The 17,462-nt window shown below is 37.5% G+C and overlaps 1 protein-coding gene across 5 annotated transcripts in view; it reads left to right on the top strand.

Moving 5' to 3' along the window:
- LOC116274193 (cilia- and flagella-associated protein 299-like) overlaps positions 1-17,462 on the top strand; it is a 303,800-nt gene that overhangs the window by 100,749 nt on the left and 185,589 nt on the right. For 2 of the 5 annotated variants that reach the window (XM_031664551.1, XM_031664552.1), the window contains exon 3: positions 10,937-11,049. The exons of 2 other annotated variants lie outside the window; for them this stretch is intronic. In XM_031664551.1, the coding sequence (XP_031520411.1) occupies positions 10,937-11,006 (70 nt within the window). In that variant the 3' untranslated portion in view covers positions 11,007-11,049. Of the gene's footprint in view, positions 1-10,936; positions 11,050-14,552; positions 14,698-17,462 lie in introns of those variants that run through there. One more of the 5 variants, XM_031664550.1, reaches the window with a different exon arrangement.

Genomic DNA, 17,462 nt, shown 5'->3' on the forward strand with positions numbered 1-17,462 from the left:
AGAAATAGAATCCCTGAATAGACCAATAACAAGTTCTGAAACTGAGACAGTAATTAATAGCCTACTAACCAAAAAAAGCCCAGGACCATACGGATCCACAGCCAAATTCTCCCAGGGGTACAAAGAGGAGCTGGTACCATACCTTCTGAAACTATTCCAAACAATAGAAAGAGAGGGACTTCTACCTAACTCATTTTATGAGGCCAGCGTCATCCTGATACTAAAACCTGGCAGAGACAACAACAACAAAAATTTCAGGCCGGTATCCCTTGAACATCATTGTGAAAATCTTCAACAAAATACTGGCAAACCGAACCCAGCAGCACATCAAAAAGCTTATCCACCATGACCAAGTCCGCTTCATCCCTGGGATGCAAGGCTGGTTCAATATACACAAGTCAATAAACGTAATCCGTCACATAAGCAGAACCAATGACAAAAACCACATGATTATCTCAATAGTTGCAGAAAAGGCCTTCGATAAAATTCAAAACCCCTTTATGCTAAAAACACTCAATAAGCTAGGTATTGATGGAACATATCTCAAAATAATAAGAGCTATTTATGACAAACCCACAACCAATATCATACTGAATGGGCAAAAGCTGGAAGCGTTTCCTTTGAAAACCGGCACAAGACAGGGATGCCCTCTCTCACCACTCCTATTCAACATAGTATTGGAAGTTCTGGCCAGAGCAGTCAGGCAAGAGAAAGAAATAAAGCATTATCAAATAGAAAGAGAGGAAGTAAAATTGTCTGTGTTTGCTGATGACATGATTGTATATTTAGAAAACCCCATCATCTCAGCCCAAAATCTCTTTAAACTGATAGGCAACTGCAGCAAAGTCTCAGGATAGAAAGTCAATGTGCAAAAATCACAAGCATTCCTATACACCAGTAACAGACAAACAGAGAGCCAAATCATGAGTGAACTCCCATTCATAATTGCTACAAAGAGAATAAAATACCTAGGAATCCAACTTACAGGGGATGTGAAGAACCTCTTCAAGGAGAACTACAAACCACTGCTCAAGGAAACAAGAGAGGACACAAACAAATGGAAAAACATTCCATTCTCATGGATAGGAAGAATCAATATTGTGAAAATGGCTACACTGCCCACAGTAGTTTATAGATTAAATGCTATTTCCGTCAAGCTACCATTAAGTTTCTTCAGAGAATTAGAAAAAAACGACTTTAAATTTTACATGAAACCAAAAAAGAGCCTGTATAGCCAAGACAATGCTAAGCAAAAAGAACAAAGTGGAGGCATCATGCTACCTGACTTCAAACTATACTACAGTATAGTTTGAAGGCTACAGTAACCAAACAGCATGGTACTGGTACCAAAACAGATATACAGGCCAATGGAACAGAACAGAGGCCTCAGAAATAACACCACACATCTACAACCATCTGATCTTTGACAAACCTGACAACAACAAGCAGTGGGGAAAGGATTTCCTATTTAATAAACCGTGTTGGAAAAACAGGCTAGCCATATGCAGAAAACTGAAACTGAACCCCTATCTTACGCATTATACAAAAATTAACATAAGAGTATTAAAGACTTAAATATAACACCTAAAACCATAAAAACCCTTGAAGAAAACCTAGGCAATACTATTCGGGACATAGACATGGGCAAAGACTTCATGACTAAAACACCAAAAGTAATTGCAGTGAAAGCCAAAATTGACAAATGGGATCTAATTAAACTAAAAAGCTTCTGCACAGCAAAAGAAACTATCATCAGAGTGAACAGGCAACCTACAGATGGGAGAACATTTTTGCAATCTATTCATCTGACAGAGGGCTAATATCCAGAATCCACAAGGAACTTAAACAAATTTACAAGAAAAAAACAACCCCATCAAAAAGTGGGTGAAGGATATAAACAGACGCTTCTCAAAAGAAGACATTTATGCTGCCAGCAAACATGGAAAAAAGCTCATCATCAGTGGTTATTAGAGAAATGCAAATCAAAACCACAATGAGATACCATCTCATTCCAGTTAGAATGGCGATCCATTAAGAAGTCAGGAAGCAACAGATGCTGAAGAGGATGTGGAGAAATAGGAATGCTTTTACATTGTTGGTGGGAGTGTAAATTAGTTCAACCATTGTGGAAGACAGTGTGGCGATTCCTCAAAGATCTAGAACCAGAAATACCTTTTGACCCAGCAATCCCATTACTGGGTATATACCCAAAGGATTATAAATCATTCTAGAAAGAAACATGCACATATATGTTTATTACAGCACTATTTACAATAGCAAAGACTCGGAACCAACCCAAATGCCCGACAATGATAGAGTGGATAAAGAAAATGTGGCACATATACACAATGGAATACTATGCAGCCATAAAAAAGAATTAGCTCATGTCCTTTGCAGGGACATGGATGAAGCTGGAAACCATCATTCTCAGCAAACTAACACAGTAACAGGAAACGGAACACCACATATTCTCACTCATAAGTGGGAGCTTAACAATGAGAACACATGGACACAGGGAGGAGAACGTCATACACCAAGACTTGTCAGGGGTTTCGGGGAAAGGGGTGGGATAATGTTAGGAGAAATACCTAATGTAGATGACGGGTTGATGGGTGGAGCAAACCACCATGGCACATGTATACCTATGTAACAAACTTACACATTCTGCACATGTATCCCAGAACTTAAAGTATATTTTAAAAAAGCATTTAAAGTATCATTATTAAGCATAATGTGCTTATTTGTTTTGAGTCATGTATTTTTAGCAGGTTAAGCAAATATGTACTTCTGTGCTACTAAGAGTTTAAAAATTGAAGAATAGAAGATGAATTTTGTGATACATGATTTGTTGGCATCTGCTGAGATAATATGATTTTCTTTGACATGGTTAATAAGATTTATTACAGTAATAAACAACTGAGTTGGCATTGTATGCTAAAGATGTGTGTATGTGGTGTTGAGATGATCTCTTTAAAAACTTTCAGGTCTTTTATTCTTTCACTCTGCCTGAAAGTTTGAAATGGTGTCTCTCCCTGATGTTTATGTTGCATGCTGGAGTGGCCAGGAGGAAGATTTTGAGATGGAGATTAGCATGCTTGACATGTATTAGGGCGTGCTTCATTTGAGAGCAATGAGGAAGAAGAGAGAGGAAGGATGCAGGACTGGGAAGACGAAAAGGCATAGGTTTTGTGGCAATCAATGAAGGCCTCAGCCAACCACCTGTGGAACTCTGCAGTTTCCATATTTGTGTGTATAGAGGATGTACAGGGGAGGATCAGGGGAAAGTGGCAGCACTTTTTATTCCTGTATCAAGCAATCATTGGATATAGCCATTCAATGCAGGAAGCGGGCAAGAACTCGTACAAGACAATGCTCTTCAACCAGAGGAAATTCCCAAGAGGCTGACAGTTGAGGACTATCTGCCAACAGCAATCTCAGAAATAGTTGAAGTCAGTCTTCCATTTCTGTAAGCAAGATCTGGTTGGCACATGACAGCATCCACCACATCTAATTGACTGCTTCTATAATTCTATCCTCTACTTAAGTAATCTTATCCTTTTCACTGTCATTTATTATACTATTTGGGCCTTTAAGCCAGTTTTTCCAGCTTAGATCCTTCTTTTGAGTTCTAGATCCAGAAATACAACTGTTTTCTCTCCATTACTTTCTGCATTAGGAACCTCAAACATCACATTATAAGACTGAACTGATTTTCTTCCAAATTTCTGCCATCAACTCTATTACATTTCTTACCTGGTAGCATTACAATCTGTTTAATCACTCAAGATAGAAATTTGAAAGAAAACTTCTATCAATGACTCTTAACCAAGAAATTTAATAATAGTTTCTCAGGAGATCAGTCAACTCATCAAAATGCGGTGTTTTATGTGTGCATTTTTATGGATCATGGCTTTTCAGATTTGCAAAGGGTTTTGCAATTCAATAAAAGATTAAGTAAGCATCACGGTTCAGGAATTTTTTTTACATAACTTCAATCAACAAAACTATTCACCAAGGTCTGTTGATTCTACCTGTAACATTTTTTTACCTACTCCTTCTGTAAGTAGGCATTTACCCTCTCTTATGTGATTAACAATTGTAGTGATTTTTTTTTCACTTTTGTTTTTTGTTTGTTTGTAAGACAGAGTCTTGCTCTGTCACCCAGGCTGGACTGCAATGGCGTGATCTCAGCTCACTGCAACCTCTGCCTCCTGGGTTCAAGCGGTTCCCTTGCCTCAGCCTCCCATGTAGTTGGGACTACAGGCATGTGCCACCATGCCCAGCTAATTTTTGTATCTTTAGTAGAGATTGGGTTTCACTCTTTTGGCCAGGCTGGTCTCAAACTCCTGACCTCAGGTGATCCTCCTGTCTCGGCCTCCCAAAGTGCTAAGACTACAGGTGTGAACCACCACGCCTGGCCAACAATTGCAGTTTTACTAAAAGTCTTCTTGCTTTCAATTTTAACATAATCCTCCCACCCCAACCCTTCCCCGCTTTCTTGGTCAGGTTTCTATACTGTGGCCAGTTTAATCTTTTAATAGTGTGAATTGTGCCAAGACATTTCTCTAATGCAATTGTACCACTGGCTTTTAGAGATAAATTCAAGCTCCTTAGCATGACACACAAGGCTTTATATGATCTAGCATTTGTGGATCTGTGCAGTCTCACTCACTGGCACTCCCACCGTCATGTTTTAGGTACCAGCAATCTGCACTCTGTAGAATAGATCTGTATGTGGTACGCTGTCAATGCATTCTCTCTGCTCAGATGACCCCACTTTGTGGCAATACTGCAGACTTTATTTCTCCCCAGTCAAATAAAGTGAGTTTTCTTCTGTGCAACCTCTTTATTCACCTTTAGTGCACTCCGTGGTACATGTCAGCAGCTGGGTTGTGTCTGGTGGTGAAAGTGTCAGAAAATCTTAGGAGCTATGTTGTTGACTGCTGATGCAATATTAGCATTTAAGAATGCCTAGTTCCTGCTAGTATTCATCTGATCAGAAACTATAATCATCATTCTATTTATACAGTAGTAAGTTTGAGAAGTTTTCTGAAGGTGTTAAAAATTAATTATATGGTTATTTGAGTCTATCTTTAGGATGCTATTTAATAGAGTAGTATTTAGTGGCAAATATTCTTTTGTATTTTCTTACAAATATGACATTGAAGATGCCACCAACTCTATTATGCCGCTAACTCTATTAAACCTTAAATTTTCTTTTAACATAAAGTTCTTTTTTCTTCTCTTACTAAGAGATCTAGATCCTCTCTGAAAATTGGTACAATCACCAATACTTAAGGCTGAGAGCACAGTTTTCTGCTCTGTTCAGGTGTTAGTGACATTGAACGTAATAAAAAAACACACATCTCTGAACTCAGTTGCAACAGGTATAATACTTTATTTTCAGCTTCAAGTAATTCTTAGGATTCAAACTGCAGGGTTTTAAAAACAGAATATCCTAATGAAATTATGACATATGCAATATAGAAACTTACCAAACATTTTTCTGAATGAAAGTGCTTGGTGCTCCAGATGATGAGGTAGTAATAGATCTTGTGACAGAAACATATCCCAAGTGGCCATCTAATCTCCTACCTCCTCATGGGCAGAACCTAATTAAAAGCATCAGGCAAAGTAGTTAATGTACTTCTTGGAGATTAAGGTCAAGACAGGAGTTCTACATCTTCCTCTGCTGCACTTTACAAATTATACCAAATCCTTTTGCGGATGGTCTTGTATCCCAACAGGTCAAATGCATGTATTACATGCATTTCTGTATCTCATTTTGGTTTTTAGGTAAAGTTTCAATAATGGCATGGAGAGTTTTCCCTCACTTTTCTGCTTTAATGTGACTATTATTTGAATCACCATGTTTACCAAAGAAGTTCTTTGTTTTGTGGATAGAGGTGAAATATTATATCCGTAAGTACAACTAAAAATCTAAAGTTTTTCTTAAAAATTATTTTGCTCTGAATTTTCACATTGATATTATTTTATTTTAAACTTTACTATTAATCACTTATTATTTATAAATAACAGAACTATTTTCTTAATTATCTCAACCTTCATTCTGTCTTTTCTTATTTCTTCATTAACTATTGATATTAACAATTAGTTAAGTCTGATTCTTGATGGAATTTCATATTTTTTTGACTTAAAGGTTTAGAGGGTTTATTTCTAAAACACATAATAGCTGGACATCACTTAACAATTTTGTCAAAGGGAATTATATGCCTTAATACATTCAAGAATTTTGTTTTTAAAAATCATTTTAAATTATGATTATAAGTACATTTATATTTTCTCAGTTTTCCAGAATTATAATGAATTGAATAATTTATGAATATTTTCTATTTTACTATCCATATACTTAATTTTTGAATTTTTTATGACTGTCATATCATTTCTAAGAATGTCAAAACCTGAAAAGAACATTTAAAGAAATTAATTTTCTGAAGCCAGAAAGGTCCATAATCTCCTTAAGTACTTTATGTTTAATTTTAGTTAATATTTATAAATATTATTTTCTCACCAGAATGTACAACTTCTTTCTCAAAGCTAGAAAGTTATCTAATTCACAAGATTAAATTCATTGTCACTAATTGAACTACGTAATGGGAAATAGCTCAAGTTACTTATTTTGTACTCCAGTAATTTCTCTTTTCCTCTGCCCAAGTGTCCTATCTTCTTGGAAAAATTTTGCAGTAAGGCAGTGGAGCGAAGTAATCTATCTTGGCACAACATTTTTCCAAACATTATTTTGAGATTGCTTTCAACAGTGTTAAATTGACTTAAAAAACTAAGTGGGGGATTAATGACTAAAGCCAGGGGTAAACCAAACAAAACAAGATACCTCATATTACTGCAAACTGTTAATTTTACCAGTCTATATATGTATTTGAGACCAAAGAAGGAAGGAGAATTGAAAAGTTCTCCCTTTCAAAAAGTATCATTAATAAATGCATTGACATATGTGCCAAATATAATCGAGGCAACATGAATTCAGAAGATTAATACATCAAAACGTTTTCATTGCAGATGGTTGACTCCACAGAAGTAATAACTATGCTCACTTAATATCACTTTGCTTAGAATCCCTGAAGAGAAATGCTTGAAAGGACATTATTTGTTCCAAAGAAGGTCTAAATCAAAGTACTAGGAATAAAATATTTAAAGTGGTAAAGGAATACCTGAAACAAATGAAATACTAGGGAAATATTAAAAATACTAAATATCTTTGTGCACTGATGGTTAGGTTAGGTTAGGTTGCAGGAAAGCATACAAGATTTACATGAAGAGTTCTTTTTAAACTCTGGAATTCAGAAATACAATATTTCTGAACATTTGAGATGTTCACATATGTCAAAGTTTGTCCATAGATCTATATTTCACATTAAAAGAGATTTTAAAAACTGATGAGTATAATAAAATGCCAGTTGTTAAAATACTATTTTCAACTTAATGATATAAATATAATCAGAACATTATACTGAAGTACATTCGTTGCTCAAGCAGAGTTAGGCAATAATTTAAAAAACAATGGATTAATACCGTGTGTGTGTGTGTGTGTGTGTGTGTGTGTGCGCGTGCGCACGCAAAAGAGAGAGAGAGAGAGAAAGAAAGAGAGCATATGAGTGAGAGGAGCAGCCTCTGTACCCAGCCCAGCAGCTAGCACCCATCCAGCCTGTGATCACATTCAGATAATATCTGTTGAGTGAATAAGGGTGGTATTAGTTTGCTAGGGCTGCAAACAAAATCTCACAGATTGGGTGGCTTAAACAACAGAAATGTATTTTCTTAGGGTTTTGGAGGCTGGAAGTCCAAGACCAAGGTATCAGCAGGTCCCTTTGAGGCCTCTCTCACTGGCTCGCAGATGGCTGGCTGCCTCCTTGCTGTGCCCTCAGGTGGTCTTTCCTCTGTGCAGACACATACCTGATATCTCTTTCTGTGTCCAAATTTTCTCTTGTTATGAGGATACCAGTCAGAGTGGATCAGAGCCCACCCTTATGACTTTATTTAATCTTAATTACGTCTTTGAATGTCCTATCTCCAAGTACGGTCACATTCTGGGGTTAGGACATCAACAAACACATGAATTTTGAGAGGACAGAATTCAGCTAAAAATATAGGGGTCTATCATTGCATTTGAGTACATTATAAGACCTTATTAAAAATTAGTAGAGCTTATTTTCTCAATGTAGGAAAGATTTTTTATATTATTTAGTACTGATAAATGAAACAGTTCTGTTTAGTACACAGTGTGGTATTATCTACTGAAAATAACTGCATTCACTTAAGTTTCTTAATGCTTGATTTAAAGTTTCATTTACATCTTTTGACAACATAATAGATTGATTTCCTTTCCTCTTTTGGCTGTTTTACACAATTAAATGAAAGTTACAATGATAGATGGGTTAGATTAATTCAGTCTTCTCCTTACCTTCACACATTACTCTAAACAAACTATGCTGTTGGCAAGATGGAGCTCAATTTAAAATTGACAACACTGAGCCGATAATTATTCCGTGAAAGCTTAGATTCCATTAAATCTAAAACCTGAGCCTAGTTTGTAGAAAATTGTTCCTGGGAAGCTGACTTTCACTAGGTCCTATAGTAAACACTATGGTATGTGCTAGGATTGTTACTTTGTAACTTGTAGCTACTGGCGGGTAGGCACATTACTTGAGTTTGGAAGAGTTGATGGGAATGAAAGTATAAATCCACCAGTAGAAATACAAAGGTAATTTCCTGAAGGCCACAGTAGGTCTTCACCCCAAAGAGACATTATCCTGATAGTGAATGTTTTATGGGGCCTGGAGGCAGGGAAGCCTGACCTCTGCCTCAGAGTGCTGCCACTTCATATTTGGTGTATGTAGAAAACTACATGTTGCAACCTGAATCCTTTACTTACATTAAAGGAACATGTAGCCTTTGCCTGGCTCTCTGGGTATCTTTCAATCAATTACATCATTCTGTTAAGACCAACAGGCCCTCAGGTATTCATTGCATTCCTTATTTGTTCATCTTGATAGCCACGCAACCAAATAAATTATAGGACATGTGAATCCAAATTAGACTTTTCCGGCTACTGCCATTTCTGAGAAAGAGAAGATTATTACTTTTATAATTTCTTCTGAGAATTTATTGCTGTCTTAGGTTTGCAAAGGCCTTGGGTATCCTGTATAGAACCAGTTAAGTTAGGTTAACATACTGCTATTTGGGTAAAGACTGTTACAAAATAGTCTGATGGTTGGTTTATTTTAGATGATAGAAATTCAATGCCTTTTGGAGCTAAAGCCACTATTGTTAATAGAGTTAACATTAAAGGGGATGTCAAACCAAGCTGAGTGAGAACAATGTGGTACAATAAGTTGAAAACATAATATAATTAAATTATTATATTTTACTTGATTACTTTGTTAAGCAGTAGAAATTGTGGGGGTAGATTATGGGATTTGTTTGAAGGGATATAACACATTTCCCCAAATGAAAACATCCGTCCACATTGGTGTTTTCCATTAGTCATCTTCAGAGATGTGAATTTAACTTAAAACAATTCACACTACTCTGATGATGATTACTTTTAAAATGATGTTTGCATTAGTTAAGTCAGAGACATCATGAGAAATGGGAGTAAAAACAGATGGCCATGATGATGCATTTGTACTTTGAATATTTAAAGCAGCCGCTGGTGTTTGCATAGGGATTGAGAGCAGAGTAGAAACTAAAATTGTCACAGGTTATTAACATGCCTGACTTGGAGAGTCAACCTAAACCCTGAGTAAGTCTCATAGAAACTGCAGCATTATCACGTTTCCTATGATTGACATAATGTGCACTCACCTATTATTCTGCAGGGCTGTCGAGTAAGCAATGAGAAATCAATCCCTTTTCTTTATATTTAAGGAAAGGTTTTAGAATCATAAAAAATATTGGAAAAGATCATGCTTTTGTTTATTGAGACTTGTGTATCACGAACATTTTGTTTTTTTTTTTTTTTTGCATTAGAAAGATAATTTATTTATTTTTTTATCCAAATCTTTTTATTTATTTATTTATTTATTTATTTATTTATTTATTATTATTATACTTCAGATCGCATAAATCTTTCGCCTTTTACCTTTTACATTTTGGTTTTTAATAGGCAACAGAGTTTTCTCTGAGTATTCAGGTAGAGATATTTAAAATCCCTTTACGAATACTCAAACTAAGATATGAGTTCTCATTTATCATTCTTTTATTTCTTCTTAAATTTTAGTGTGTATGTATCCTGTCTTATAAACCCCAATTTAATTAGTAGTGTGGCATGGTAATTTAAATTTTAACAAGCTTCCCAAATGCTTTAAATAATTTAATTTTTTTCATATACCCATTCTTCAAATTATCCCTCAAAAATAATCTTGTGGCCTGGCACGGTGGCTCACGCCTATAATCCCAGCACTTTGGGAGGCCGAGGTGGGTGGATCATTTGAGGTCAGGAGTTTGAGACCAGCCTGGCCAACATGGTGAAACCCTGTCTGCAGTAAAAATACAAAAATTAGCTAGGCTTGTTGGTGTGTGCCTGTAATCCCAGCTACTCAGAAGGCCGACACAGGAGAATTGCTTGAACCTGGGAGGTGGAGGTTGTGGTGAGCTGAGATCTCACCACTGCACTCCAGTCTGGGTGACAGAATGAGACCCTGTATCAAATAATAATAATCATCTTGCAAGCATGATTCTCACATTTCCATTTAGTAATTTATTAGCATTTTAGCTTTATAGTTGCTTTAAAGGTCTGAGAAGATTATTGGTTCAAGATAGCATGCTGATCACATGTCATGTCCTTCACCATCTCAGATCCCTGAGTTTCAAGGTTTAAAAAATATATAAACACTCCATAATGAAGATAATGTGAGGTGACCATTAGTGGTTGACAATTTTTGCAATTTTCTGGCAGGCAGAAAGCAGTTTTGAGAGAGATATTGGAAAGATGCAGGACAGAGTGGCCAGGGTCCGGGAGGAGGTGATCTTCCTTGCTGCCTGGAGAGGCTCAAGACTCAGGAATGCCAGGTATGATGAAAAGCATAAGTGAATCGTGAGTTGAAAAACAAGGACATTAGAAATCTATAGACAGAGGTCACAACAATCCTATGAATCACATGGTGAACAGGATATCTACCAGCGAACATCATTTAGGCAAAATATCGGAGGATTCATGTCTTCAGAAAAAGTGACTGCCTGGATTGAACATGGACAGCTGGTATTGAAGTTGGTGCCCAGAGCAAAGACCTCACATTCTGGAATATAGGAGTCCTTGGGCATGAGGACCAGTTCAACACCAAAAAATCCTACCAGCACTCTGGCACACATGCCCATACAATTAGGTTTTCATTGCCCTGTTCCTGAATATGTCAAGATAACTAAGGTTTGGCAGACATTTGAGGAAATTGAAACATAAGAAAACCTAATATAGACATTAAAAATGCCCATAAATGTACACACAGGTGTAACCACTCAGCAGGTTTTTCTTGCCTGCTGCCCAGACAGAGCCAGTTTATCAAGACAGGGGAATTGAAAGAGAGATAGAATTTAAGTCACACAGAGCCAGCTGTGTAGGAGACTAGAGTTTTATTGTTACTCAAATCAGTCTTTCTGAAAATTGGGAGACTGGGGGTTTTAAGAATAACATGGTGGGTAGGGGATTGGGAAGTGGGGAGTGTTGATTGGTCTGATTGGAGATGAAATTATAGGGACTTGAAGCCTCTTGCACTAAGTCAGTTCCTGTGTAGGGGCCACAAGACCAGATGAGCCAGTTTATTGATCTGGGTGGCACCAGCTGATCTGAGTGCAGGGTCTGAAAAATATCTTAAGCACCAATTTTAGGTTTTACAATATGATATTACCCCTAGGAGCAAATAAGGAAGTTTCAAATCTTGAGGGGTCTAGCTGTGCAACTCCTAAGCCATAATTTCTAATCTTGCGGCTAATTTCTTAGGCTTTCAAAGGCAGTCTGGTCCCCAGGGAAGAATGGTGTTTGTTTCATGAAAGGGCTGTTATCATTTTTGTTTCAAAGTTAAACTATAAACTAAGTTCCTCCCAAAATTAGTTCCTCCTACACCCAGGAATGAACAAGGACAGCTTGGAGGTTAGAAGCAAGATGGAGTCAGTTAGGTCAGGTCTCTTTCACTGTCATAATTTTCTCACTGTTATAATTTTAGTCAAGGCAGTTTCACAGGCACAAATGAAACAGAAACAGATACTTATTCAAATTACATGGGAATTTTTAATACATATTCAAATTATTTAGGGATTTTAATAAACTCCCTCCACTCCACTCCTTACTTTTACACTTTATTTGATATTCTTAAAAACTAGGATAGAATACTATGCCAAAGCAATACTTTGAGAGCAAAAATGAGCACACAAGGATTTATAAAAAGATAGATGCAATGAACAGATTCAAAAGTAAGAACAGTGAAGTTGAAGATAATTTGTAGAGAGTGAAAAAACCAACATATTGAGTGACCTATTTCATTTTGTAACATGTAGCTCAAGAGACCATGTATCTTCTTAAAATACCTTTAAGGTTTTCAAGTTAATATTTTCAGATAAGAATTTTGGCAGTCACCAGTTTATAATATTCAATGACTCACATGTTAATAAATCATGCTCTTCCCATTCATTATCTAGTATTGATTGAGCACCTACTATTTATCTGTCATTAAGCACCAAGGAATACAGTAGTGATCAAAACATACAAAAAAATCCCTGTATCCACAGAGCTTATGTTTTAGTTGGGGAAGGTAGACAATAAACAAATAACAAAAAGATATGCTATGATAGATGGTCACAAATTCTTTGAAGAAAAATAAAGCAGGAAAAGGAGATAAGGTGATGCTAGGTGGGGTTGTAGTCTTAAAGAGGATGATCAAGAAAGGCCTTATTTAGAAGATGACATTTGAACAAAAAGCTTAATGAACTGAGGTAGCAAGCCATGAGAATAGTTAGGAAAAGCCAAACCCCATGCTTGGACACAGCAAGGAGGAGAGTGTGGCTGGAGTGGGATGATTTAAAGAAAATGAGGCCAGAGAAATAAAGGGAGTGGAGCAGCTTCATGGCAAGATATAATGTACCTTCCACTTTTGGGATATGAAGACATTGGAGGGCTTTGCTTGGAAGAGTGACCAGATATCTGAAATAAAGGGATCTCCCTCTGGCTATAATAAGAATAGTTTGTAGTGAGAATAAGAAGGCAAGCAAGGAGAGCAGTGAGAAGCTTTGTAATAAGCCAAGCAAGGGGCAGTTTCGCTTGGGCTAGGATGATAACAGTGGAGGTGCTGAGGAATGTCTGGGTCCTGGGTATATTTTGAAGATAGAACAGGAAGAATTTTCTGATGGTTTGAATATGATTTATGAGGAAGAAGATGACTCAAGGATGACTTTGTTTTACCTGAGTACCTAGAGGATGAAATAGACCATGAAAGAAGGATACATGGAGGATTGGAAACTGGAGTTTGTATTTTAGATATAGCAAGTTTGAGATACCATGAAGAAATCCAAGTGGAGATGCGGAGGGCAGTTGGATAACCATGTTGGAGTTCAGTGGAGAGGTCTGGGTTGAAGACATTAATCTGTGAGTCATGCGTGTAATCATGTGAATGAATAAAATAGAAAAGAGTTCCAGGGAATGAATCCTGTAACACTCCAATGCATAGAAGTTTGATTGAAGAGGAAGAGCTAACTGGCAGAGCCAGAGACGGTTTAGCTGGGAAGACCAAAGGCTATGGTGTTGTGGATACCAAGAGAGGAAAGTATTTTGAGGAGGAGGAGATCAGTCATTCCAAATGCTTCTTTTTTAATGCAGATGTTTTTGTCTGCAAATAGGTAGTAGTAATATTTATATTATTAAAGAGACCATTAGAACATGTAAAAATGGAAGACTTTTACAACACAAATAGTTTGCATTATGCCAAAATGTAGCCACTTCAAATACAACTTTGAAGTAGGGTATAAATAAACTATTCCATTAACCACCAAATTGAAGGACAAGAATTACAATAATTGATGATCCACAGGCAGCATTTTCCACAACAAAAAATCATATGGGAAGTTGAATAAGTGTCTTTGTTATTAGCCTACATCCTAATAGCATCAACCTGAAATTATTATTGAGCCATGTTGGAAAGTTGTTTTTGGTAATTTCCTTAAGTGGGGAAGAGAGTCAAATAGGTTATCATGTTATGGTGTTAAAATACATATTCTTTTGACTTTTTTTATGTAAAATTAAATGGAGTGACAGAAATTTTACCCACCAAATCCTTTCACTTGAATGGATTGGTGAAGTATCAGAAATATTCTTTTTTAATATAGTTTTTGTATAACTAGAGTGCTATTAATACTTCATTTACTATAAATATATCAACATATGGTAAGTTAATTTGTTGAGATAGTATCTGTTGGTGTTTCCTCTATATTCCGTTTGTACCCCAATGTCTCAAGCAGATATTTAGGTCCCAATGTCTCAAGCAGGCATTTAGGTCGTTTGCCTTTCCTCCCCTCATTTATTTTCCCAGGAATTCTGCTTGGAGTCCTGTAGGGGACAGTTCAACCTTTGAAAGTAAAGAGAGATGTTCTAAGGATACCAATTAAACTGAATCTCCAGAAAGTATTTTCAAAATGGGAGGAAGAGAGTGAATAAAATGAATGCATAATCTCTGGCATGACGGGCATTTGTTATCTAAACTAATCCTTTCAAAATGCTGCAAGTATTCATTATTAACCTCATCTTTTAGAAAAAATAAGGAGAAATCTAGAACAGATTTTCCTCCTGAATCAGAATGAAAGTTGTCAGATCTTCTGAGTAGCAAGGGATCCATCTCTACCCCAGAGCAATATTCTGTGGAGTGGGCCTAGGGAGCCTGTGCCTTAGAATGGAGGGTGAGGCCATGCATCACAGACTCTGTGCTTTGGATGCTGAGTAGCCCTCTGCTTCCGTGGCCCATGTGAATGGAGGCAGCAAATGCCATTCATCTGTGACTTTTAAGCCCCTGGTGGGCTCCCACGTGGCCCAAGCCTCCCCGATGAGTGCCGCCCCCTGCTCCGTGGCGCTGGATCCCATCAACCCCCAGGGGCTGAGGGGTACAGGTGCATAGCACAGGACTGGTAGACAGCTCCACCAGGGGCCCCAATGCAGGATCCACTAGGTGAAGCCAGCTGGGCTCCTGAGTCTGGTGGGGACTTGGAGAACTTTTATGTCTAGCTAAGGGATTGCAAATACACCAATCAGCACTCTGTGTCTAGCTCAAGGTTTGTAAATACACCAGTCAGCACTCTGTGTCTAGTTCAGGGTTTGTAAATACACCAATCAGCACTCTGTGTCTAGCTCTGGGTTTGTAAATACACCAATCAGTACTCTGTATCTAGCTAATCTAGTGGGGACTTGGAGAATTTTTATGTCTAGGTAGAGGATTGTAAATGCACCAATTAGCACTCTGTGTCTAGCTCAGGGATTGTAAACGCACCAATCAGCACTCTGTCAAAACGGACCAATCAGCTCTCTGTAAAATGGACCAATCATCAGAATGTGGGTGGGGCCAGATAAGGGAATAAAAGTAGACTGCGGAGCCAGCCAGCCATTATCTGGTAGGGTCCCCTTCCACGCTCTGGAAGCCTTGTTTTCTGGCTTTTTGCCATAAATCTTGTTGCTGCCCACTCTTTGGGTCCACGCTGCCTTTGTGAGCTGTAACACTCACCTTGAGGGTCTGCAGCTTCACTTCTGAAGCCAGCGAGACCAGAACCCACCGGGAAGAACGAACAATTCCAGACACGCTACCTTTAAGAGCTGTAACACTCACGGCAAAAGTCTAGTCAGTGAGACGGTGAACCCACCAGAAGGAAGAAACTGCAGACATATCTGAACAGCTGAAGGAACAAACTCCAGACTACCATCTTTGAGAACCGTAACACTCTTCCGTGAGGGTCTGCAGCTTCATTCTTGAAGTTAGGGAGACCAAGAACCCACCAATTCCGGACACATCCTGAGCCAACACTATTTTGCCTGTTTTTTCTTGACCTTGGAGCATTTTAAGATGTTTTTCAGGACTTCTATAACCACATGCTACTATAGCACTAATTTTTCATGGAATGCTCCATGCAGTTCCTTTGCCATAACTGAAACTAGCTGTTCCCCAACCCCCTCTGCCAAGGATACATTTTTTCTAGGAAACATCTGCAATAGAGACTACTTATTTACCCATGTTTTGCAGGGCTTGTAGCTCCCTGTTGATTTTCTAAAACATTACTTCTGCGTTTTCCTGTAGAAACCTGCATTTTACTGTGAGACTTAACTCGTGACGTCCATTTCTATCCTGTAGTGTATTAATCCGTCTCTTGTTTTTGTCAAGAACTTTGGCATCTGAATCTCAGTTTTACTTGTCACTCCCAGTGCTGTCATCCTTCAACAGTTCTTTGATTCTCACAGCTCTGAATGTGCAGTTTTTAGCCCTTTTATATTCCAGAAAAAAAAAAAAAAAAAAAAGACTCAGAGAAAAATGGAAAAACAATAGCTCTTCATGGAAAGGAAAAGGATCAATAACGAATGGATGCCCCCAAAATTCAAGAGTCATATGAATGTACATTTAAAACAAATAATTCAAACTAATTTTTACAAATGTTTGTTTTCCTCCTGAGTTAAAAGATTTATATCTCAAAGAGTCTAGTTCCGTGTCTGGGAATGGAACCCAGGCTGCGGTGCATGCCAAATCCTAGCTACCGGACTACAGGCTGGAGTGCCTTTTTGCAAATCCTACAGGGGATCCAAGGCAGGTAGTTTGAGTGTACAAAGGTGTTTAACTTAAAAAAATTCTTATTTCTTAAAAAATCATTTTCCTGCCTTTTTAAAAAAATCTCACCAAGGGAGCTTCTAAGGCTCTATTCTTTGTGTATTTTTTATAGGTATAAGACAGTTAAGACAAGAGCTCTCTAAAACGTTTTCTTTTAAATATAACCAATTTATTTGTTTTATTATTAGTGATTCAAGCCAAATAAGACTTCTGCATGGAAAGTCCCAAAGGTAACTTCCCAGGTTTAGAATACTATGGACGTAAGTGACATTTTAAAAATGGGCACAGAAGATGTAGCTTTCCCCCCTAGGATATCCCCAAAAATTCAGTCCCAGAAATTGGCTAAAATAGCAAAGTTTCAAATGCCACAGACCATTAAGGATGCAGTTTGTTTGTTCTGTGTCTTCAGTATCGCAAAAACAGATCTGTTCATCCATGGCACTGAATAGGCCCTCCTAAGATTGAACTTCCCCAGGACTAAAACCAGGCAGCAAGCCTGGTTGAGACAATGAAAGCTTCCTGTGGATGGGACTTCTTTTTTTTTTTAATTTTTAAATTTTTAATTAATATATTTTACAGACAGGGTCTTGCTGTATCACTCCAGCTGGAGTGCAGTGGTGCACTCACAGCTCACTGTAACCT

Source organism: Papio anubis, chromosome 3, assembly GCF_008728515.1.
Source record: "Papio anubis isolate 15944 chromosome 3, Panubis1.0, whole genome shotgun sequence".
NCBI classification, from domain to species: domain Eukaryota; kingdom Metazoa; phylum Chordata; class Mammalia; order Primates; family Cercopithecidae; genus Papio; species Papio anubis.